Below are 22,901 nucleotides of genomic sequence, written 5' to 3'. Positions count from 1 at the left end.
GAGAGTGACTCTGCCAAAGAGAAAGGAAGGACCATCAAACTCGCCCCAGAACCCGGCATGTTTTTAGGGTTGTTTTATTTTATATCAATGAACAAATAGTTCTTCTACATTCACATTTGTCCAGGTTTAATAAGGTGTTGTCTGTGCTTTCTATAGATGTGTTGCTTTTGACAGCAGGTTGTTTCTGTTTCCAGCTGTAAATCTGTCTTATAGATATGAAGATACAAACATAACTGTCAAAAAAGACAAAATCATTTTTCATAATGTGAAACTTTTGTTTTGAATTCGCAACTGTTAGGGTTTAAATGAAACTGTGAACAGATGTGTTACTGTGATGTCTTCATGGAGTCATGTAACTGTTATGGGTGAAAAGGCAGACCTGTGGAAATGCACTCTGCATGATGCACTCTTTTTCAGCCTTCTGATTGGTTGCTTTGTGCCACACTTCCTGCCCTAGAACAGCTGAAGTGCTGTATGTGAGGAAACGAGCAGCGGACGGTGAAATAGAGGTGAGATGGAAATTTAAGCAGCCAGATGAAGACATGGGCAGCACTGAGCCTTCAGAGAGCTCGGTGATGATCAGTGAAGAAGAGAATGAAGGTGAGGTTGTCCTGCAGGGATACTCAGGCTGCTGTTTGGCTCAGTTTAGTGTCAGATTAGCTCCAGTCTGCATTCATATCCGAGTGCAGTCAGTGAGAGTTTAGTTTGAAGAATTACTGCCGAGTAACCAGCTAATAAAATTATTGTAATCACCTTTTATTTCACAGTAAATAATGGACAATCCAAGCATGCTGCATGACAGATGTTCAGTCCTTTGAGTCAAATCCTTTAAACAACTTCAGTCGTGTCTGAAACTTCAGTTTGTTTTTTCATTTTAATCTGTAAATGCTAACTTGTTAGCATAGTTGGGTTTTCCATGAAGGAAAAAAGATTACAGGCCCTATTAGTGATGGTGTTTGTTATGTTAAGTTTCCAAAACCTTTATTAGAAAATAAATCAAATGTATGCAGAGGCAGCATTCACAGTGTTGACCCTTCTTCATGCTGAGTATCAGCGCCTGGGCCCAAATAGCCGGAAGACTCCTCAAAGCTTAATCTGACTGAGAATCTGTGATGAGTCCTTAAAAAGCCCACAAACTGTGCTCATGTTGGAGCTCTGAGGTACAAACAGCTCTCGACCAATCCGGATCTGACCCAGAAGCTGCATGGAGAAGGTTCAGCACTGAATCCAGACTGTTTGCACATATTTGATTGATCTGCCGAGAAAAGTCTTTGAAACTAAAATATTTCCGATTGTTTTCACTTCATCGTGAATGAATGAATTTAGATGCATTTTTATTTTTGTGTGTATATCGAATTATTAAGTTTCCATGTGTGCACTATTACATGCATATCGATGTCAGTGCAGCACATGGCCTATGAAGGTCATTCGAAATGTCTCTTTGAGAAAACTGCTCATGAATTTGTGGTCAGCGGATGCATTTTGGGATAAAGTGATTCCACAGTTAGACACAAGAGTGGGACTTTTCTCACATGCAAACCTTTTTGTAACAGATGAGCAGGAGCTTCCAGAGCTGAGGATCGTCCTGTTCGGGAGGACGACGGTTGGGAAAAGTACGCTAGGAGGCATCATCCTGGGGGACAGTGCTGCATTCACGTTGAGCGATCCTCATGGAGAGCGCACAAAGACCTGCCACGTGGAAAGAAAGACAGACTCTGACAGTCACAGCGTGGTTGTTGTGGACACTCCGGGTCTGTTTAAAATGGGATCAAGTGAAGAGGACGTGGTGAAAGAGATCAAGTGGGCCACTGAAAACGTTGAACCTGGTCCTCATGTGTTCCTGTTGGTGGAAAGGCTCAAAATCATCACATCTGAAGAGTTAAAAGCACTGCAGGTTTTTGAACGCACTTTTGGCAAACGTGCAGTGGCCTACGTTACGGTGGTGTTCACCCACAAAAACGATCCGAGAGGGAACGAAGCTGACATAAAAGAGGGCATGAAAGACAATGAGCACCTCAGGGAACTGATTGAACGATGCCAGTGGAGATATTTTATTTTTAACATTGCTGACAGGAGCCCTGTTCAAGTCACCGAGCTGCTGGAGAAGATAACTCAGGAGAGACAAGATTACTCGGACTTCTTCTACACGCCTCAGATGCTCCAGGCGGCTGAAAAAGCTGCGAACGAGGAGCGAAGCAAAGACGACCGCAGGAGGAAAGCATCAGAAAACAGACTGGCTATTCTTGAGAAGAGCGGATTGTTGGGAATATTTCTCGGGAGTGTTGTTGGGTATTTTAGCTGTGGTGGTGAGCTGACACCTACATCAGGAGCTCTACTGGGAGCTTTACTGGGTATGATACTGATAATGGGAATGACATTTTCAGGGATCTGTGTATTCGAGAAATACCATAAAAAGTGACTTTTCACTCATCTGCAGGGAATCCTGAGCTGGAAACTTTCTAAAGTTACTTATAGCATCAACACAGTGTGACACACTGACACAGCATCTGTGAGAGAGGGCTGATGCTGCTCTATCTAAAGTCCTGTAAAGACATGGGCGCAGGCCAAAGGGAATATAAAAACCATCCACTGACAAGACACTGCCCCCTGTTGGTAAAACAAGCCACAACATGCTGCATGGCCAAAAGCAGCATCTCACAGAAGAACGCAAACAAGTCGACACATGTTAGTCTGTTAATCTACAGAACCAGTCAGACCTCTGAACAGCGGATCAGGACAAAGCTGCTCAAAGAAACAACCTGCATAGTTATACAAGCACAACATGCAGTGAAATGTGACCTGATGCGCTCCTGTGCAGAAACAGAGAACATTATAGTAAATACATGCAAAGAGGACATTATGTGCAGTAAGCGAGTGAATTATATACATCAAGTAAATTCAATAGAATAAAACAATCTGGAAATTTGCAGTTCGAAATTCGAGAATGTACATTGTGAGAGTGGGGTGTGAAAGTGAAGCCAGATCAGGATGTGATAACAATGAGTCCTGTCTCAGTCACTTATGGTTGATGGAGCTTGGGGGGGCAAAGATAGAAGCTCCTCTTGAGCCTCTCTGTTCTAGCCTGCATGGTGCCTGATTACAGAAGCTGGGACAGTTTATTGCTGGATGGGTCCTTCCATATCTGAGCAGCTCTGCTTCAGCATCTTCTGATTTAAATGTCGTGTAGAGGGAAAGCGTTCTGCCGTATGGAGCAGTCTACGAAGAGCTTTTTTATCCTTGACACAGCTGGTCTGTGTGAGGATGCTCTCCACAGCGCCTGTAAAGAAAGTCCTGAGGATCTCTGGAGAGACCCTGAGCTTCTTCAGTTGTCGTAGGTGGTACAGGCGCTGCCTGGCCTTTCTGGACTGCACCTGGATGTGGGCAGACCATGTCAGGTCTGAGCAGATGTGGACACCGAGATACTTGATGGATTAAAACAATGATCGGCACACAAACTGGTCACACGCTGCCTCCTTGTGGTAACAATTATCATTACATGTCATTACAAACGTGCCTCTGGCCAAGTCTGTCCATTCATCCATTCATTCTCTTCTGCTTATCCAACAATCCTCACCTTAATTATATCTTCCTCTTAAATGTTGTATCCTTGTCTTATTTATACCCCTGCTAGCTTGCATTGTTTTTCTACATATACATAATATTTTTAACTTCTGTTGTTTTGTGTCACTGGGACCTAAATACTTCATCTGTTCCTGTTCTTATACCTCACGTGTTGGAAACAAAGCCCAAAGATCCAAGTTACCCAAAGAAGACAGGAAGAACTGACAGCATGATGCATACAAACCAGGACTATGAAGCCAGGTGTAGGAACCATTTTGTGATGTTACCTTATGTGTGAAACTTTTTGTGTTTTTACAGTATGGTGTGTTTATGTGACTGTATTTAAGGTAGACACACGTAGTTAATGTCAGGTGTTGTTGGTCGGACGGAGCAAACGGTTTGTGATTTATGTTACGTGATGTTGGATACTGTTGAACAACAAATACAGGAATGTATTAAAGATGTTATACAGACAGGATGAGTAGAGTTTCACTGATAACAGTGGCACCGCGTCACCCCAACCATCGAACACCTCCGTGGATTCAAGCGTCGGCTGAGCCTCTACACCAGGAATATGAACAGACAGAAACTGGGACAACAAAACTAATGAACTCACAACACAAAACACTATAAAAAGTAATAAAATCAAAGACGGGAAAAACAAACAGCACAATAACGACTAACAAATAGAACTAGAAAGACCAAAAACTCAAAGTGCAGGCTCCAAAACCCAGGAGGAGCTGCCTGGATGTGTGCAGAAAGATTCGACCTCAGAACCAAAAGCACAAATCAAAGTACAGGTACGTGCACTCAGAGTGAGCTCAGCGTGTGCAGGGTATCGCTTTCTGTTGTCTGGATTCACTTATCCTAACCGGAGATCAGGACAACCAGTTATCAGATGGTAAAGTTTCACACGAGAGACCAATGACGCTGATGACTGTGCCGTCAGCAGAGCAGCTGATTGTTCACAGAAAGAATAAACAAAACATTAGAAAAACATGATGTCGTCACACAGTTTGGTCATAAAGACTGGAGAAGAGCGGCTGTGTTAATAAAGTTTAGCCTGTTTGAAACCTGGGAGGAGAGCCGAGGAGGAGATTATGGCGAAATCGTGCTTCGTAGCTACGGAGCACTCTGACATCACATGGCCTGCAGAAACAAACACATGCAATGACGTGTGCATTTACAGTGACGCAGCAGCACTAACAGCGCCAAACAGACGGACGACCTGAACTCAAAGACAAAAGATGACAAACTGACCCAGGAACCATTATATGCATTTCACTCAGCACCAGTCCAGACCAGCTTCACCAGTAACAGCAACGTGTGCAAATAAAAGACAACAGCAGGTGAAAGTCTTTCACACACACAGGTTACAAAGAAGCCGTAGTTTCTTTCAAATATATGCAAACAATTGCAGAAATCATCATATGAACAACTATGTGATTAAATTCTCTGATGATAAAGCAGTTTTTTAACGTAAGATTCAGATGTTGTTACAAATCAGCAACATCTGAATCTGTTGTCTGGTGTCCCTCGCCTGAAGCTCTCTGTGAGAGCTGCTGTTACACTCGTTCCTGCACGCCTTCCTCTAAGTCTGCACAAACACCTTTTCTATTATTTTGAGTGCTCAGTATGCAATCAACTATTAAAGTGATCTAAAATCAGTGCAGTCCCTGTGCCATTTGCCAGAACAGCTTTTGTAAACCAAACTTTTCCAGCTCTCACACTCTGCTGAGGTGGTTTGGGCCTCTGACGGAGATGCCTCCTCGGCACCTCCGGAGTGTTCCAAGCATGTCCCAGTGGAAGGACTGGGCAGACCCAGGACACTCTGGACAGATTACATCTCCCAGCCAGCCTGCGAACGCTGTAGTGTTGCCCTGGATAAGCCTGAGGAGCTGGCTGGGGAGCGGGGAAAAATGGATGGGTGGAGTTTTCTAACCGTATATATATATATATATATCCTTTTATAGTTTAAGTAATGTAAAGCCAGTCTGGTGGCCTTATTGATGTAAAAATCAAAACTGAGATCACTGTCAAAATGATACCGAAGTTCCGACTCGCTCCCTGAGTTTCAGAGAAAAGGATGACAACTATGAACAAATCTGTTTCTGACATTTTGGAACAACAAAAATGTTCCCATGTTGTCTCTGCTCAGCTCTGAAAACAGACGCCAAGTAGTTCATCTCATCGATGCAGCTCAGCAGCATGACGTGCAGTACTCCCACGCAACATCGCGGTTCGCCTTTGGAGGTCACCACAGATTTATCAGTAAATTTATATTGTGTGAAATGTATTATTATGCTGCCTATGGCTATTTGAATGTTGTTAGAATTTAATCATTTTTGTGGTGCAATAAGCATCTTCTAGTCTAAAACATTAATAACAATATAAATACCATGTTATAGCTGAACAGCACAGCCCTGAGCCAGTCTATGCACCAAGGTATTATTCTTATTTATTCACACATTTAAGAGGCTTCACAGATGCCATATTACTCAGGTGATGACTCTTCACTGAATATCTAAGATATGTCTCTAAAGTGTGTTTAAGAGTGTACGAAGGGTTTGTAACAGTGCAGAGAGGATTTTATGGCTTATAATGCATGAAAATACTAAAATAAACAATCATTTTGATCATCACGTCAACAGTTTCGAACTCAGCAGTGAGATCAACAAGAACTGAAACTGAAACTGTCTGTGAGTCACTGCTGATCCTCAGAGCTCTCTCTGTGCTGTGATTGGTTCTTATCGTAAAGTCTACAAGTTAAAAATATTCATTCAGTTGTTTATAAACATTTTTTCAAATATGTTGATGAGGGATGAAAGAAAAAAGGTCCATAATTATCAATTATCAGTGGGGTTCTTTGACTGAGTGGTAGCAGCAGCACATTCAAGAGAAACATGGAAAGTTCTAGACTGTAGAGAGCCCCTATCCCCCCCACCCACACCTCCAAACCAGATCCTAGAACCAGGTTGAGGTGCTTCCATAGCAGCACTCTGAGCTGTGAACGATACAGGTCAGCCCGTCCAATCTCCCAGAGGAGGACATCTGAGAGCGTTCTCCTGTGGAGAGCTCCTGGAGCTCAGAGACTATCAGGACACAAAGAGAAGAAGACGTCTGTCTTTCAGCAGGTTATCAAGAACCTACTTCTGTTTTATTACATGCACGAGGTTATACAAAGGCAACAAGTGAAACAAGTCCGACATGTACAGGAGAATGACCTTTGACCTCTGATCTCGGTCCATCTATGAGACGGACATCTTCCTCTGCTAACACAGGGAGACGTCTGCAGACACGTCCCACTGTCTGTCTGCATGTTCACATGTTTGCTGCTCAAAGGCACAAGGTCAGGACTTCCTGTACAAGTTCAGGCACAAAATCCAAAGCAGAGCTGGTACTTAATACAACACACAATAACAATAACAGTCATCATTTAGACTGTTTACCAAACTCCTCAGCACGAGCCTGTGGGTTCACATCAGGACAGATGTGACTGTGTTATATGTGCTCATGCTCTGGACTACAGAACATGCTCTAACATATACTGATACAAGAGTACAAATACTGGATTACATGTGTATGTGAGTAGAAATGCTGTCTTACATGCATTAGAATACAGGTAATGGATTATGTTTATATATATGTTTACAACACCAAACTTTTTTACAGCATGTGAAAGTTGAAGCACCTTTCTCCAGCCACCTAATCGATCTCATCCAGAGATGAAAACTCTTCAGCGTGTTCTGGGTCTGCTCACCTCACCCAGGGGGCGTCCAGTCTTCCTGTATTCTGTATGTAGCTTTGATTAACGAACAAGCTCTGTTTTCCAGTTCCCAGTCTTAGATCCCAGGGAGGTTGAGGTGTGCGATCTCCCTGTGGTTGCAGCACCCCAGCCTGCCAGCCCAGAGACACCCCCTCAGATCTCCATGTGCGAAGGCGTATCAACCAAGAGTCCTATAACATCCAGAGCCATTAGGAGCTGAGTCTTGGTCACCTCAGTGGAGATGTTTGACTATCTCAGTGACCAGCGAGGGGCGAGTTATCCCCCTTATCCCCAGACTGGGGATAAGGGGGATACTACGGAGGTCCTCAAAGCATTCCTTCACCTGCCCGACTTTACCCTCAGTTGAGGTTAACACCATCCTATCCTGCTATACACTGTGCGAGCAGAGCACTGCTTTCCCCTTTTTAGTTGGCTGACGGTTTGCTATAAATGCTTCAAGACACGCAAAGAAAGTCGAAAGTCTTGTTCTGTGGCCCAACTGAAATCTTCCAGCATCCAGTTTTTGGTTCAGCCACTGACCGAGCCTTGTTCTGCTTGTTCTGCCAGTATGTGCAGCTGCCTCCAAGTCCCCAAGCCCAACAGGATCCTTCAGCTTGATGGCTCCCTTCACCTTCGGTGCACACCATCTGGTTTGGGGATTAACACTACAATAGGCACCAACCGTCCGTTCGGACTCCCAGCCTCCCTCAGTATGCCGTCAAAGTTCTGCCAGAGTTGGGATCAGGAAACAGTCCTGTAAAAGGGCTTTGATTCACGTCCACCTCTTTTTATCCTATTTTAACTGCTTCAGACTCCCAAAAGGAAAGACTGTGAAAGCCAAAATTTGAGAAATATTATTTGAAGCATCTTGTTGCTTATTTATTGACGTGTGTCTCAAGCAAACCCAGGCTGAACCCTGAACCCTCTCCCTGCACGTACACTGAAGCAACAGCAGTAACTAGAAAATATTTAGTTGTTTATGCTGCAAATCGCTGGTTCTGTCTTATGAACTGTTCCTGGAATAGAACATTTAACTGCGTTTAACTCGTTTTGAAAAGCTCAACCAGTCAGCAGCCGACTGAACAAATAACTTTTAGAATAAAGAACTTTACTCAAAAATAAAGTAAAATACATAAACATACATCTTTATGGTTTCTAGACTAGATTTGGTCTGATCAGCGTAAGCAACAAAATCACTGACGCTGTCTGAAATCTATCTGCATCATGCCTGAAGTTTAATTTTAGCAAGTACGCCTAAAAACGCTATTCCCACGAACAGCATCATACCAACTACAGCTCCAACCCCAGCTCCTGTTGTAGGCGTCAGCTCGCCACCACAAATAAAATACCCTGCTGCACAGCCGACAGCCATTCCAATCAAACCACACCGGTCATAAAAAGAGCGCCACTCTTCTTCTGGCTTTGGTTTTGTTTCCTTTCGTGTTTTCAGAGCTTCCTCAGCCTCCTGGAGCATCTTAGACGTGTAGAAAGGTTGACATTTTTCTCCCGTCATCTTGTTTATAATCCCCAGCAGCTCGTCGAGTTGAGACCCTTGTTGTTCGTCTCTAATGTTAAAAACAAAGCATCTTTGCTGGAACTGATCGGTTAATCTTCTGAGGGATTTCAGTGTTTCCTGCATGAAAGCGGCGTCGATTTCCTTCCTTTTAGTGGTGAACACCACTATAGTGTAGTCCACTGCCTGTTTACCAAACGTGTCCTGAAAAGTCTTCAGTGCGTCTAATTTCTCTTGTGAGATCTCTTTAAACCTCTCCACGAACAGGAACACATGAGGACCAGGTTCAGCATGTTTGATGGACCGCTTGATCTCTTCCACCACTTCCTCTCCATCATCAGCTTCTTTAAACAGACCTGGAGTGTCAACAACAACCACGTCTCGACCCGTGATGGTCTTTCTTTCCTTACGGCACTTCTTTGAGTCCTTATTAGAAGTGAATATTTCTCTGTTGCCCAGGATGATGCCTCCTAGAGTACTTTTACCCTGTCCACTCTGTCCATACAGGACGATCCTCAGCTCACCTGTTGGAAGAACGTCAGTGAGAATTATGATCACTCACTTCAAATACAGTTATTACTTCAAATTCATCGATCTATCAGTCTCAACCCTGATGTGGGTCACTTCTCATCTTTTGAACCCAAAATGTTTAATCGAAAAGCTGTTAAACCCTTTAAAGCAGATATGCTGCATTTGGTCAGACGTGGATATTGTTTGACATTAAAAATGTTGCTTTTAAGTAATTTTTCTAAAAACTAAACACGTAAAAAAAACTGTTAAAAGTCATTCAGCCTCCGGTTTTGGTTCTGCGCTTGAGCCCAATCCCTATTCTCGGGCCATTGAGCCATGCCAATAAATCCTCATCTGAACTTAATCCCTCCACTAGAGGGCAGTACAACCACCTGCTCTAATTAAATGGGTTGCAAACTGCCAGTAAAACAGAAGAAGATGAAAGAGAAATGAAATAATAGTCATGCTGTGAGAGAGCGCAGCACGTAATGGCAATAGATAAATATTTGAAAAGAAAAAGTCAGTCTGAGAAAACTCTGATCCAGATGATCCAGAGTTTTTTTGTAGTGAATCCCTAAAACAGAGCGAATCAACAGAGACTGTGCTTTGGAAAAAAGTATGTGATGATTACACTATGAAATAAGAAGTTATCAGTACGTTTTTCATTGAAATGGCTACAAAAACACCACTGTGTGCTGTAACAGGAAGTGACCCACTACCACAGAAAGAGCCAACACCATTTAGAAGAGAGAGGCCTGATGCAATAATCCATATTTCACTGTTTTATCACTTGGTGCAGGACGTTATATTTTTCTTTCTTTGTGATTTTTTTGGTATTTTTTAATGTTTTTGCAGTTTTTTGGTTTCGTTTTTTTTAGGTGTGCGAGCTGACACAGTCCTGCAGAGCTGCGGTCCTGCTGCTTTTTGATGCATCTCTATAACACAGCTGAATCAAATGGTTGGATTACCTCTTGTTTGGCAAAGACCTGGCAACAAGCTATTCATTTGATTCAGGTGTGTCAGAACAAGAATGTGTCTAAAAGCTGCAGGACGGTACCTCTGCAGGACTCGAGTTGGACACCCCTGCCCTGAGGGGACGGGGTTTGGGGGTAACAGGAGGAGAGAAGCTGCAGAGAGGCGACTGCAACTCTGCTTCCTGGTCCCAACTCTGGAGATTCATGGTTTTGGGCAGCTTAATACATTTCAGCAGATTTCTAGAAATGAGAGCTGCTACAAATCACAGGGCTGAACACACAATACACGGTTCAGTTTACTTCTCTTAACTGGCTGGTTTATTTGTAACTGAGAATAGAAACTCCAGAGTCGATTCCACAGAATTCTACCTTCTTAACTTCTTGTCTACATCTGCTTGTAAAGGTTGGTGCAGCTCTGTTTAAAGGTCTCACTTGGAGAGATGAACTCTTTTTATCACTCTTATCAGTCACAAATTTTGTTGCTATATATAGTTTGACATTTTGAATTTAGGGCACTGAAGCATCGTTTTGACATCACAGAAATATAAATTAACTGACAGATTTTGTACCTCAGCAAGATACTGAGAAGCTGTAGAAATAATTCTGCAGTGCTGTTTGTATTGGTCCCAAACACTATCAGAGTTATGGTTAGTTAAGCATGCTGACAGAGTTTGAAGAGAGCCGGTCGAGTCCTCATATGGATCGATGTGAACTTGTGTTAAATGTAATGTTATCATCAGAATACATGTTGAATTTAAAGGAATTGTTCATGAATCATTAAATGGCTTCTGTCCAAATATATATGAGATCATTAATGGTAACACACAGATCTGAAACTAAACAGGCTGATGAGGCATTCAGTCACCGTGCTGTCCATGCAGCCATATCGGCCTCAAGGCTGAACAAAACAAATTCACCCTGATAACGACGGTGTTTAGTCTGTTCCTCCCCGACGCAAGGCCACCTGGGTCGGCTGGAGGACTGTTTACTTAGCCTGGCAGGGCGAAGGACACGGTCTCAGCTAAACTCAGGACACACACACTGATACACACTCATCCTCCCGTTCCAAACGCCTTCGATGCTTGTCTCCTCCCGGGCAGATGGCGGTCGACTGGACCAGCGCAGACATGCTGCAGGACCGGACGCGCCGTCTACACCGGCTCTCACCTTTACCCGCCCCTGTTGCTGTCTTGTGTCTCTGGGGTGCATCGACAGTCACGTGCTTTTTGTGCTGGGGTGTTTTTTCTGTTCTCCCACTAGGAGCTCAGTCTGAGTGGAGTGTTTTTCTCCTCCTCTCACCTCATGTTATGTATTTTCGTTGTTTTTTCCTGTCAGCCTACCTCTCTGACGTCTCCCAGTCTGATGTTTGTGTAAAGTTTGTTCAGAGGGTTCCTTTGTAAGTGTGCATGCACCATTAGCGTGCTGCCTGCTGTAACCCATAATTTCCTTCAGGATTAATAAAGTGATTCTGATACTAAATAAACTTCCCTCGTCTACAGCAGCTCACTCAGTCACTGCATTCGTCTCCAGTGAAAACGTCTCTAAATGCTGCTCGGTACTAATCAGGCTTCAAACCGAACATAAAGGAACAATCTAACATCTCTGAACCAAACATCTGTCCAGATGAGCTGCTGCTGGTTTGTTTCAGGAATTAATTACTATCCCAAATATCAAACTAAACTCCACCCAGTGATCCTCCACCCTGAGTAGGATAACTTCACTTACCCATGTTTTCTGGATTTTCATCATAAATAGGAATCCTGGAGCACGTCGATAGCTTAGTATAGCTCATGTTGGCGTTTCTGTCTCACCTCTACATCACAATCAGTTATTTGTTTCCTCCTCACAACACTTCACCAGTCTGAGGGGTGAAAAAAAGTGCGTCAAGTAAAGTGTATTTCCACACATCTGGTTCCTCACCCCTAACCTCACAGTTACATCCCTGCATGAAGACATCGTGTTAATAGTTTCATCAGCTAAAGTGTCCTGTGAGTGCAGAAAGTCGGCTAAACACAGTTTTTACATTCTGGAACATGTTTTGCTCTCTTTCTAAGCCACAGTGTCCAACTCCAGGCCTCGAGGGCCGGCGTCCTGCAGGCTTTAGATGTGTCCTGCTCCAACGCAGCTGATTCACATGGCTAAATGACCTCCTCAGCATATCTTGAAGTTCTCCAGAAGCCTGGTAATGAACTGATCATGTGATTCAGGTGTGTTGGCCTGGGGTGAGATCTAAACCCTGCAGGACACCGGCCCTCGAGGCCTGGAGTTTGACACCCGTGTTCTAAGCTCTTCGGGCTGTATCATCACAGAATTTGATCACATAAATTCTCTGACCTGAACAACTGCAGTAAAGATGACACCACGTGTAACACGTGCTTTCTACCATGGCGTCCCCTCTCCACTTTGCATTTTGTTGTTGTTTCTGTGTGGCCTGCAAAATGTGAAGTCTCTGCTGGTGTACGATTGGCAAACAGTTCTGGAGCTTCATCTGTCTGCTGTCAAACTAGTACAGTTCCACCATGAGGGGCCAGATTGTTCCATCCCATTCTTGGATTGTCACAGCCCTGGGTCGGTGACTCAATGTTTTCTGTATTATTATTTTAATTTGTTATCTCTAGTGTGTAAAATAAGTTTAGTTCAGTGCCTCTGAGTTTTGTCTATGGATTTCCTGTTTTACTTTGAAGGTCTGTGCCTTGTGTTTCCTGACCTGCTCCTCGTTCCCCTGTGTTCCTGTCTGTATTTATACTGTGTGTCCTTCAGTGGTCGTTGTCATGTCGTACCACCATTTCTGCCGGTGTGCTCCGTTCCTTTGTTATTTCAGTTTTGTATTTTGGCCAGCAATAAAGCTGAGGGTTTTTTAGGTTCACTTTTGCCTCCAAGAGTCCTGCACTTGGGTCCTTTTCCTGCCTGCCTGCACACAGACTATGACAGGGATACTGGTTTTCATCTACCAACCTCCAGGATCACCTCCCTGGATGAAGTGTGACAGACAGCAGCTCTGACTGTGAAGTCATAGCTATCCTGGCCCAAAAGAAATCCTTGCTAGTTGGATCCGGTGAACTCCTGGCTGGATACCTGTCTTTGACTGGTATCCAGCGATTCTACCTCCACGCTCCTACCCACTACACCTGCGCTGGTGAGGAGCACATCTCCAGAACTTGTGGCATCGGGTGTGCATTCCCCTCACCTCTGCTGTTTTGGATGTATTTGCCCTCTGGATGGGTCTGGTGAATGCCAGATCAATCATATCAATCATTACTGAATCCTGGATGTCTCCTGGTGAGTCCAGAACCTTCTGAGAGCTGTGACCATGTGACTCTTTGTTTTTAAAATCCCCATGGGATTAGCGACTGTGTTCAAGTGACTTCTTGAGTGATCTCTAGGGGGAAATTGTGCTAAGATGTGACAAAGTTTTAATTGTCGGGAACTTTAATATCCACATTTGTTGTCCTAAGAAGCCTCTGGTGAAGGACTCTTTAGATTTAGTGGACTCTTTTAATCTATTTCAATCAGTAGATAGTTCTTCTGAGGAACATGTGCACACTTTGGATCTTGTTGTATCCGTCATCAACTTGGAAATTGGTGATGCAGTGTTTTCTGACCTGTTTTAACTGACTTTGTTACTAAACTGTGCGTTCCTGCAAGGCGCTGCCGTGCGATGGATGGATGGGTGGGTTGTCCGTTTCTTGATGAAAACATGTAAACTGTTCTGTTTTGTCAAACTTCTCTATGATGCCTTCTTTATCTAAACTACCCAACTAAAGTCCTTCCTGGATGAACATGCAATTCTGGAAATGTTCCAGTCTGGGTTTAATGTTCGATTGTGGAGCAGCAGCTGCTCTACTCTGAGCCCCTCCCGGATGGCTGAACTTCTCACCCTATCTCTAAGGGAGAGGCCAGCCACCCTTCGGAGGAAGCTCATTTCTGCCGCTTGTATCCGCGATCTCGTTCTTTCGGTCACTACCCACAGCTCGTGGCCATAGGTGAGGGTAGGTCGACCAGTAAATTGAGAGCTTCGCTTTTATACTCAGCTCTCTCTTCACTACAACAGACCGGTAATCACTGCAGCCGCTGCACCAATCCGTCTGTCGATCTCCTGCTGCCTTCTCCCATCATTCGTGAACAAGACCCCGAGATACTTGAACTCTGTCACTTGGGGCAGGAACTCATCCCTGACCTGGAGTGGGCACTCCACCCTTTTCCGGCTGAAAACCATGGCCTCAGATTTGGAGGTGCTGATCTTTATTCCCACTGCTTCATACTCTGCTGCGAACCGTTCCAAGGCGCGCTGGAGGCCTTCACCTGATGAAGCCAACAGGACCACATCATCCGCAGAAAGCAGAGATGAGATCCTGAGACCACCCAGGTGAAAGCCCTCCGCCACTTGGCTACGCCTACAAATTCTGTCCATAAAAATTACAAACAGAATCGGTGACAAAGGGCAGCATGGGGGATCCCATCACCCACTAGGAAGGAGGAGTGTGAGTTCCCTGTAGTTGGAACACACCCTGTCTGGTCCAGGAGTTCTGCCCCTGATCTCTACGCAACATTGTCGATTCAGTTCAGTTAAATTCAAATCAAGTTTAATGAACTGAAGTGAATTTAATCAAATTACAATTGAAAGAACCGTGTAGCTGCTGTTTCTGTTTCCACTGCTAGTTTTGCAACCATGAGGTTTTAGTGTGACAATCCAATGTTCACACAGTAGCTTCTCTAATATGGTAAAATGATAAAACAATAACCTCAAAATACTCAAGCATAGAATCAATTCATCCATGAACCAAGAAATATCTGATTAGAAACCAAGTTTCTAAGACATTTAGGGTCACGTGCAATGACCTCAGTTCTGTCTGAATTCAGAACTAGGAAATTACAGGTCATCCAGGTCTTTATATCTTTAAGACTTTCACACACCTTAAGTAATTGATATGTGCTATCTTCATGGACAGATAGAGCTGGGTGTCATCTGCATAGCAGTGAAAATGTATGCTATGTCTTCTAATGATACTGCCTAAGGCAGGGGTGGTAACCCCAAGGCCTCTAGGGCAGGTTTTGGATCTCACCCTGGGTCAACACACATGAATCAAATGATTAGTTCATTAGCAGGCCTCTGCAGAACTGAGGAGGTAATTTGGATTTGGATTCGCAACTTTTCTTTTCTTTTCTAGGCTGAATGAACAAAATCTAAATTAGTGAGATGCCATTTCTGTCCACCTTACAAGTTATCTGTTTTAAAACATGTGTTTGAAAAAGGCCTGTGTGGGAGAGGTTTACACAAATGTCCCTTTATGAAAACTAACCACAGATTTCAGCTTAATCAAATATGCAGAAGTACCAAAAGAGAACTAAACAAACTCTGCTGGGTTGTGGTGACAACTGATGTAAATTCAAACAATGTTCCATTTTCACACAAAGTTCTTTCTGTTGACTTTAATTTATCAATAAAATCTGTTTTCTGTTGCTTTTATAGAGCAGCAGGTAATAGGAAGAGTTTGATGCTCTATAAAAAAGCTCTCCATAAAACTAGATAAAACTAATCCCAGGTTTCTCTTCAGCTCTGTAGCCAGGCCGACAAAGAGCCAGAGCTCTGTGGCGTTAAGCATGACTTCATGAACTTCTTCACAAATAAAATCTGAACCACTCGAGGACATTCCCCAAAGCCTCCACTGGCTTTCCTTCTTCCTATACTGGTTTTAAGGTGGTTTTAAGGCAGCGACCATTCCTGTGCTCACACTGGTACAGTAGAACCAGGAGTCCATCACAAATGGTTCAAATGACAGTAAATGTTTTGGCCAGCAGGGGGCGATGTGTGCACATCTCCAGAACAAACACCTTTTTTATTTGGAAGCAGTTGAAAGCTTCAAGGCTTCATCTGGACATCGCTGTTCCCCATCTCAGCGCTTTCTTTCTTTGGGATCCAACACGTGTTGATCACAATGATTGATAATCTGGTATAACAAGTAGTCTTGTTCAGAACGCTGCATTGTCTGTGTCGCTAAAAGTGGCCAGCAGGTGCCGCTGTGGAGCTCGCTGTGTCAGAGTGGAAACCACATCTGTATGATACAGAGGCCAACTCAAAGTCAGCTTTTATCAGGCTTTTTTAGCATAAATATATTTGCACTCATTCTTTTCTGATGTTATACTTATATATATATAAAAGTGTGTTTTTGAATCGCCTTCATCAGCCGTGAGAAGACAGAGGTGTGTGGTCTAAACCACAACTTCTCTACAGCTGAGTGCTGTCTGAGGGAGGAACAGAAGCTGTGGGTCTCCACAGAGGAGCTGTGAGAGATGAAGCAACGGTGATGAAAACGTGTGAGAACATTAAGCTCTTACTGAGAAGCCTGCTTTTCACCTCTGTCTGCACCTCATGTTGGCGTGAGTAGAAACACAGCTTATTGATTTAATATCGTATTTATCTCATTACACTGAAAACTCCAAAGCTAAGTTGTTTCTGAAATTTCTTTCTCATCGATTTCTTTGGTCGTGAGTGATGACTTAATGTCTGTAAGTCTGGGTGTGATGTTTTTCATGTGGTGAAATGATCTGTGTAAAAGAGAACCTGACCATGGCGCCTTTATTTATGATAATAACTCACAGGTTTGTGTCTCTTGCAGCTGTTTCATCTGGCATGTTTGTTGTGACCCAGAGTCCAGATGTTTCTGTCATGGAGGGAGAGACAGTAAACATCACCTGCTGCTGGGCAGGAACGTTTGAAAGATTCAGAGTGAACTGGCTGAAAAATCAAACAGTCATTAAGAGAGAGGCCAAATTAAATCAATCTCATGGGTCTCTGAAAAAGGAGGCAAAGACCTGCTCATCTTTGAACATTTCAAACATCAGAACAGAGGATTCAGGAACGTACATCTGTAAAGTGACTGTGGAGATTCCATCTTTAACTGAGGCTAAAGGAAATGGGACCATCATCACAGTCGGAGAGAAGACGATGAACAACAACAACCACACAGACTCCAGTAAGTGAACAGGTGACCAGCGCGCCTCCAAAATATGTGAATGTCGTCTTTTACAGGTTAAACGCTGTCACACATTTGTTGTAGTGAAACTACGGTGATGATAAAGAACGAAGGAAGAGCTGACACACTGTAACGTGGGTTAGACTCAGTGGTTGAGAGGAGGCGACGCACTCACGACCACACTGGTACTGGAAACTCCACAGTGCTCATCCTTTAATGAACACACTCTTCACCAACGTTACAAAGCTCGGCTGCTGTCTTATCATACATGAGTCGAGCCATAACATTACTCTGAGTTAGGGAGGTAAAGACATGAGGTCCGTCTCAGTGTGAGCATGGACACTGCCTTCTGTGGAGCGTCTCCCACACTCCACAGAGGGCAGTGGTGCACACTTGTGACATCACATTAACTTCAGTTGCGACTGTGCCTTGGGGGTGGGCAGACATCTGTCATCTCTGGCGCCGGTGCCCACATCTCAATTTTAAATGCATGTCGACATCGAGGGTTGTGAACGGGCCGTGCTGACTCCAGCTGTTATCTGGCAGAGGTTTGCTGGCTACATGGCTCGGTAGGGCACCTTCTGGGGCGTGGAGGGACCTCGGACCTCAGGTCTCTGGGCCCGAGGGCTCAGGTCACTCTAGCATAACTGGCTGCCAGCAGAGACCGCAGGCTCATCGATGCAGCTTCTGCATCATGGTTGCTCGGTGACTCCCATCCAGAGCTCTCCTCAGCTCCTTTCTAGGTGGTTCTTCTTGGGCTGTCGTTCTCTGGGGGCCAGGTCTCCTCCGTGCCTGCTTCATGACCTGGGGGGCGGGGACTATTAGACACCTACATGGAGGAATCTTACGAACATAAGCGCGCTCACACACACAGGTCACAGACACTCTGTCTTGGTTGGCTGAGCCTCTAAACCAGTGGTGTCAAACTCAAATACACAGTGGGCCAAAATTCAAAACTGGAACAAAGTCGCGGGCTAACATTTATATGAAAAAAAAATCTTCCTCCAGATATAAGAATGAATCTTTTCTTATGGACTCAAACAGGTTTTGCTGAAAAACTGAATATGTAACAAGCAAAGCTTAATACTAAACAATATATACATTAGCTGTATAATACCAGTAGGCCAGCTCTGATAGTAATTTGGTATGGCTTCGCGGGCCAAATGTAATTAGGCTGCGGGCCAAATTTGGCCTGCGGGCCAGAGATTGACACCTGTGCTCTATCAGTCCTGCGTGCTGCTCAGTAACATTCAGTATTTATTATTTACTGTTACGTCAGTTGGTCTGTGTTGGTCGTCGCTGTGCTGTTTTCTTTTTTGCTTGTTGTCTTTCTGTGCAGGTGATCAAACAAACTGCTGGTAACGCCCAACCTCTCTTTCGTTCCTGTGCCCGGTGCTGTCCATTCTCATTGTAATAACTCAACTAGAAAAAACCAAAATAAAAATAAATCACAATAATAACAATAAAGATCGAATAAAAAATGACAGTCAAGAAGTCCAGTATAGCAAATGATCCACTTAGGAACTGGAATCTTTTAGGCGTTTTCTTGGCCTTCAGACAATAATTCTGGTTGCTGCAGGGCAACGACTGAAGAGCTGAACTTTGTTTTGTGTGAATTTCAGCTCCTTCATCATCGCCTGTCATCTTCGTCCTGAGGAGTCTGCCCTTCATTCTCCTTGTTCTGATCTTCTGCTGCTTTAGAAACAAGTGGACCACGTCACAGCGTCACAGGTCACTACAACACATCTGAACCAGACTCTGTTACACTTCATGTGTTTTGTGCTTCTTGTAGTTTGTCGGTGTGAGTTGGTGTTTGTTGGCGCGTCGCTTTGGTCCAGACTGAAGTACCAACGATGGGATTTTATATTCATGCTCCTCAGAGGATAACCCCGTCCCTGAGGTTTGGGGGTTTAGTGACGACTACAACTTTTACTACTGATAGCTACGGATTGTGTTCCCAATGAGATCGTCTGAAACGTTTCTTCATAGAGAAATGTTTGACTAAATGTCTTGAAGGTACCATCAAACTTTATCATGTTTAAAGCTAATTACTAAAGACAAGACAGATGTTACCAAGGTAACAGGCTAGCTTAAGGTGGCTAACAGTCAAATGTTGCTGTGTGGCTGGCATCATTATGATCCAACATGCAGGACTCGGAAGCAGCACTGAACTCAACAGCGACACTGCTGGACTCACAGGGATCAGTAATACAAAGCAATGGGCAGATATTAGGAACTTATTAATGAGGAAACTACGCAGGACGCACAACAAGGCCGTCTGAGACGGTGTACACACATGCAGGTGTTTATTGTTCTGTGTCTACGTGTTTGTAGCTCATGGTGTGGTTCATGTTTCAGCTGCTGGAAGTGAAAGTCTGCCCAGAGAGGAGACCAAGAAGAAGAAGAAGGAAGAAGTGAGAGAAGAAAAGTGGAAACACTGTAGAAACTTTGCAAACTTTTCAGTGTTTTTGGTTTTGTGTTAAATTTATATTTGATTATTCCATAAACATAACGAACAGCTGTCCCACAAAATGTCAAACTGAAGCTGAAATAGTTCCCAACAACAGCTTATTCACTCACGTAAACACACCCAGAGTGTAATTCAATAATAAATATGAGCTTGTTTGAATGATTGCTCATTAAATCATCTGAACAGAAAGTGTCTGATTTCCAGCTCTAAGCTCATCCTCACTCTGACCCGCCCCCCCACACACAAACCTTCCACCCAGCAAGTACAACAAAGTGTAAGAGCTGATGAAGCGCTGCCTGGTCAGTGTTGAGCTGTTCGTGTGGGTTGACTGTGAGGTTTGTGGTGTTTCTGTTTCTACTACTGAGCAGTTAGCCGGCAGCAGAAGTTTCTTCCTGTGGTTTGTTGAACCATCTCTTTGTTTTTTCTCGATATTTTAGTTTGTGTCCTTTTGTTTAGCTCGTATGTTTGTGTAGCTTTCTCTGCAAGTTCGTCCTTTTTAATAAATATTAATGTCACAAACGACTCAGTTTGGCCTTTTATTTTGCAGTCTTACTATTGTTACCTGCCTCAGGCCCTCGAGGACATAACAGTATTAAAAAAGAAAGAAAAGTAAGAAATCATCTATTAACTGCAGATCACCTCTTCATGGCTGGGTGAAGGAAAACTGAAGGGTGGTTTTAGGTTTTCTTTCATTAAACAAATCCACATAATCCTACCCACAAGCGGTCGTGGCCCCGTCCCTCCCTGAGCCTTATTACGTTGGAGGTTTCTTCCTGTTAAAACAGAGTTCTTCCTTCCCACTGTCACCAAAGCGCTTGCTCACACAGGGTCATCTGATTGTTGTGGTTTCCTCTGTATTACTGTCGGGTCTTTACCTCACAGTATAAAGTGCCCTGGGGAGACTGTTGTGCTTTTGCACTATATAAATAAAAGTGAACTGAATTAGCAGGAACTTGTTTACAAAATATAATTTATGAATACAATATAACTGAAACTACAGATAATTATCACCGTCAGTTTGGATCAACTTCACGTTGGCATTGTTAGATAATGGTGATCTTTAGGTGTTTTGGGCGGCTGTGGCTCAGGAGGTGGGTTGTTGAAGAGTCGGTGGGTTGATCCCCGAGTATTCCAGTCGTGTTGTTGAAATATCCCTGGACCAGAGTTCAATGCATCCCTCACACTGTGAGTGTACGAGCTGCTGTATCACGTCCAATCAGCAGGTTTCTTCTGTGTGAAGTGTTTCTGTGACGACCCCAGCTGACTGTGCTGATCCTTCCCTCTGTTGCCGCCCTCCCTGTGAAACATGTGCTCTTTGCTGTGTGTCATGTTAGCGCGACCTTTGCAGCTCTGCTCTGCAGGTAAAACTGTGTATCTGTTTGCTCTGCAGACACAGGATGTGAGGTTTTAGCATGGCATCTAACTCTAAACAGTAAAACAGCATGGAGTACAGCAGCCACATGTTGCTGATGACCTGTTTGTGTTTTGCATGTTGTGATTTGTTAGATCGCCATGGTAACTCATGCTTTGCCCATCAGCTGGTGCAGAGCAGGTTCTGTTCATGTTTAAAGTTTTCACTGATTCTTTTAACACTCGGAGCAGACTGAGAACACTCGGAGATGAAGAGCGACGTGAGAAAGAGGACATGAGAGGAAGAACAGAGGTTATGTTTGGACTGCAAGAAGCTTCATTAAATTTAAAGCTGACATTAAAGCTGACATGTCTGTCTTTTAGAGTTTTGTGAACACACTGGATCTACACGTGCTGCATCCTGTTGTTGTTTCACATTGTGAAACATGCTGCTAAACATTTTCATGTACACTATCTCTGAGTTATTAAAGGGCTCCATGAAACTACATGTAGTTTAATGCTAAAGTGGTCGGTTTGCCGCACTGTGGTGATGTTTACAGTGATGTTATTCATGGTCAGTGTAACCACTCAGCAGATACTAAATTTAAATTTTAGCTGTTGAATCACTCGCTGAATTCCTTTTAGGAGTGTGAATCAGCAACAGCAGCTCAGCTGTTCAGCTGTTCATTCAGTTTTATTCATAAAGCACCAAATAACAGCAGCAGTCACCTCGAAGCACTTTACATTGTAAAGTAAAGGCCCAACAATAATACAGACAAAACCCCAACAATCAGACGCCAACAATCAGACGCCCCTGTAAGGAAGAGGTTTGGCGACAGTGGGAAGGAAAAACTCCCTTTAACAGGAAGAAACCTCCGACGTAATTAGGCTCTGTCACGGTTGTGGTCAGGAACAGAAAAACTTTATTCACTGACTGGAGCTCTGGACATGTTTGATCAGTCAGCCTTCTGGTGGAGCGACACTGTCACACTTGGGCTCGATCACCTCCGTCTCCTCCTGCAGACAGGTAGCAGCTACAGTTGTCTGTGTTGCCATCCTGTCAGTCAAAGAGACCACGCCCCTAATAATGCTTTAAGCCATAATGGGTTTATAAAAACCTTCTCCCCCGGTACAGCTGTTATTAAGGAAGAGATCAAAACAGTTTTCTATTAGGCTGTAAACTAACGTTAGCCTGCTGCAGCTAGCTTGTTTTAGTTGTGGTAGCTACCTGGGTTATCTGCCACTTCAGTATCTCCAATGAACTACTGCTGTGTAATTTATTACTATTACTGAAGGCTGCATTACAACATGCTAGCAGCAAATAATAATGTGTAGTTATTATTTGCAAAAAAGCAGAAAGAAAACATGTGACCGATGCAGAAATAGTTTCTATACGAGATCGCTGCAAAAAGTGCAGCCTTACCTAACGTCCACCTACTGTTACTCATTTATATTAAGGCTTAAACATCTAGTTGGTATTGGTGTGGAGAGTAGCCTTCATTAACAGTAATAAATCACACAGCAATAGTTCATTCATGTAGCTGTAAAAAGCATGATAATATATTAAGTAATCCAAAGTATTCAGAATAGTTACTCTCATTGAGTAACGTAACAGAATCTGTAGTGGGATACATTTAAAATGTAACCTTCCCAACACTGAGCATCATTTATTAGTAGATTAGCATCTTAACCTTTATAAATCACAGAACGATAAAACACAAGGAGAAACGTCAGGGTGCTACCAAACAGAAGATTTTTTAAAAATGCAAAAGTATAAAGTTGG

At 43.6% G+C, this 22,901-nt stretch overlaps 3 protein-coding genes across 3 annotated transcripts; 2 read left to right on the top strand and 1 right to left on the bottom strand.

The window, feature by feature from the left end:
• Positions 1 to 443: 443 nt before the first annotated feature.
• Positions 444 to 4,036, top strand: LOC113019966 (GTPase IMAP family member 5-like). The gene is made up of 2 exons (XM_026163632.2): positions 444 to 600; positions 1,554 to 4,036. Exons 1-2 carry the CDS (start codon positions 543 to 545, stop codon positions 2,417 to 2,419), a joined length of 924 nt encoding a protein of 307 aa, XP_026019417.2. The 5' UTR covers positions 444 to 542; the 3' UTR covers positions 2,420 to 4,036.
• Positions 4,037 to 6,682: 2,646 nt separating this feature from the next.
• LOC113019965 (GTPase IMAP family member 4-like) lies at positions 6,683 to 12,195 on the bottom strand. Its single transcript, XM_080300717.1, has 2 exons — positions 12,050 to 12,195; positions 6,683 to 9,364 (listed from the first exon to the last, which is right to left on the bottom strand). The coding sequence occupies exons 1-2, from the start codon at positions 12,114 to 12,116 to the stop codon at positions 8,550 to 8,552; spliced, it is 882 nt and encodes a 293-aa protein (XP_080156843.1). The 5' UTR covers positions 12,117 to 12,195; the 3' UTR covers positions 6,683 to 8,549.
• A 4,351-nt stretch (positions 12,196 to 16,546) lies between these two features.
• On the top strand, positions 16,547 to 20,290 carry LOC113019964 (uncharacterized). Its single transcript, XM_026163630.2, has 4 exons — positions 16,547 to 16,702; positions 16,942 to 17,298; positions 18,921 to 19,029; positions 19,657 to 20,290. Exons 1-4 carry the CDS (start codon positions 16,630 to 16,632, stop codon positions 19,667 to 19,669), a joined length of 552 nt encoding a protein of 183 aa, XP_026019415.2. The 5' UTR covers positions 16,547 to 16,629; the 3' UTR covers positions 19,670 to 20,290.
• Positions 20,291 to 22,901: the final 2,611 nt, after the last annotated feature.

The sequence above is a fragment of the Astatotilapia calliptera genome, chromosome 4 (assembly GCF_964374335.1).
Source record: "Astatotilapia calliptera chromosome 4, fAstCal68.1, whole genome shotgun sequence".
Lineage (NCBI taxonomy): Eukaryota > Metazoa > Chordata > Actinopteri > Cichliformes > Cichlidae > Astatotilapia > Astatotilapia calliptera.
The sequence above is the reverse complement of the archived record's forward strand: the minus strand, read 5'-3'. Positions and strand labels throughout refer to the sequence as shown.

Bases quoted from the DNA above. Each gene is read 5' to 3' on its own strand.
- LOC113019966 (XM_026163632.2), top strand. From the start codon at position 543: ATGGGCAGCACTGAGCCTTCAGAGAGCTCGGTGATGATCAGTGAAGAA. The intron at 601-1,553 runs GTGAGGTTGTCC...TTTTTGTAACAG, and splicing joins CAGTGAAGAAGAGAATGAAG to ATGAGCAGGAGCTTCCAGAG.
- LOC113019965 (XM_080300717.1), bottom strand. From the start codon at position 12,116: ATGAGCTATACTAAGCTATCGACGTGCTCCAGGATTCCTATTTATGAT. The intron at 9,365-12,049 runs GTAAGTGAAGTT...TTCTTCCAACAG, and splicing joins TGAAAATCCAGAAAACATGG to GTGAGCTGAGGATCGTCCTG.
- LOC113019964 (XM_026163630.2), top strand. From the start codon at position 16,630: ATGAAAACGTGTGAGAACATTAAGCTCTTACTGAGAAGCCTGCTTTTC. The intron at 16,703-16,941 runs GTGAGTAGAAAC...TGTCTCTTGCAG, and splicing joins TGTCTGCACCTCATGTTGGC to CTGTTTCATCTGGCATGTTT. The intron at 17,299-18,920 runs GTAAGTGAACAG...TGTGAATTTCAG, and splicing joins CAACAACCACACAGACTCCA to CTCCTTCATCATCGCCTGTC.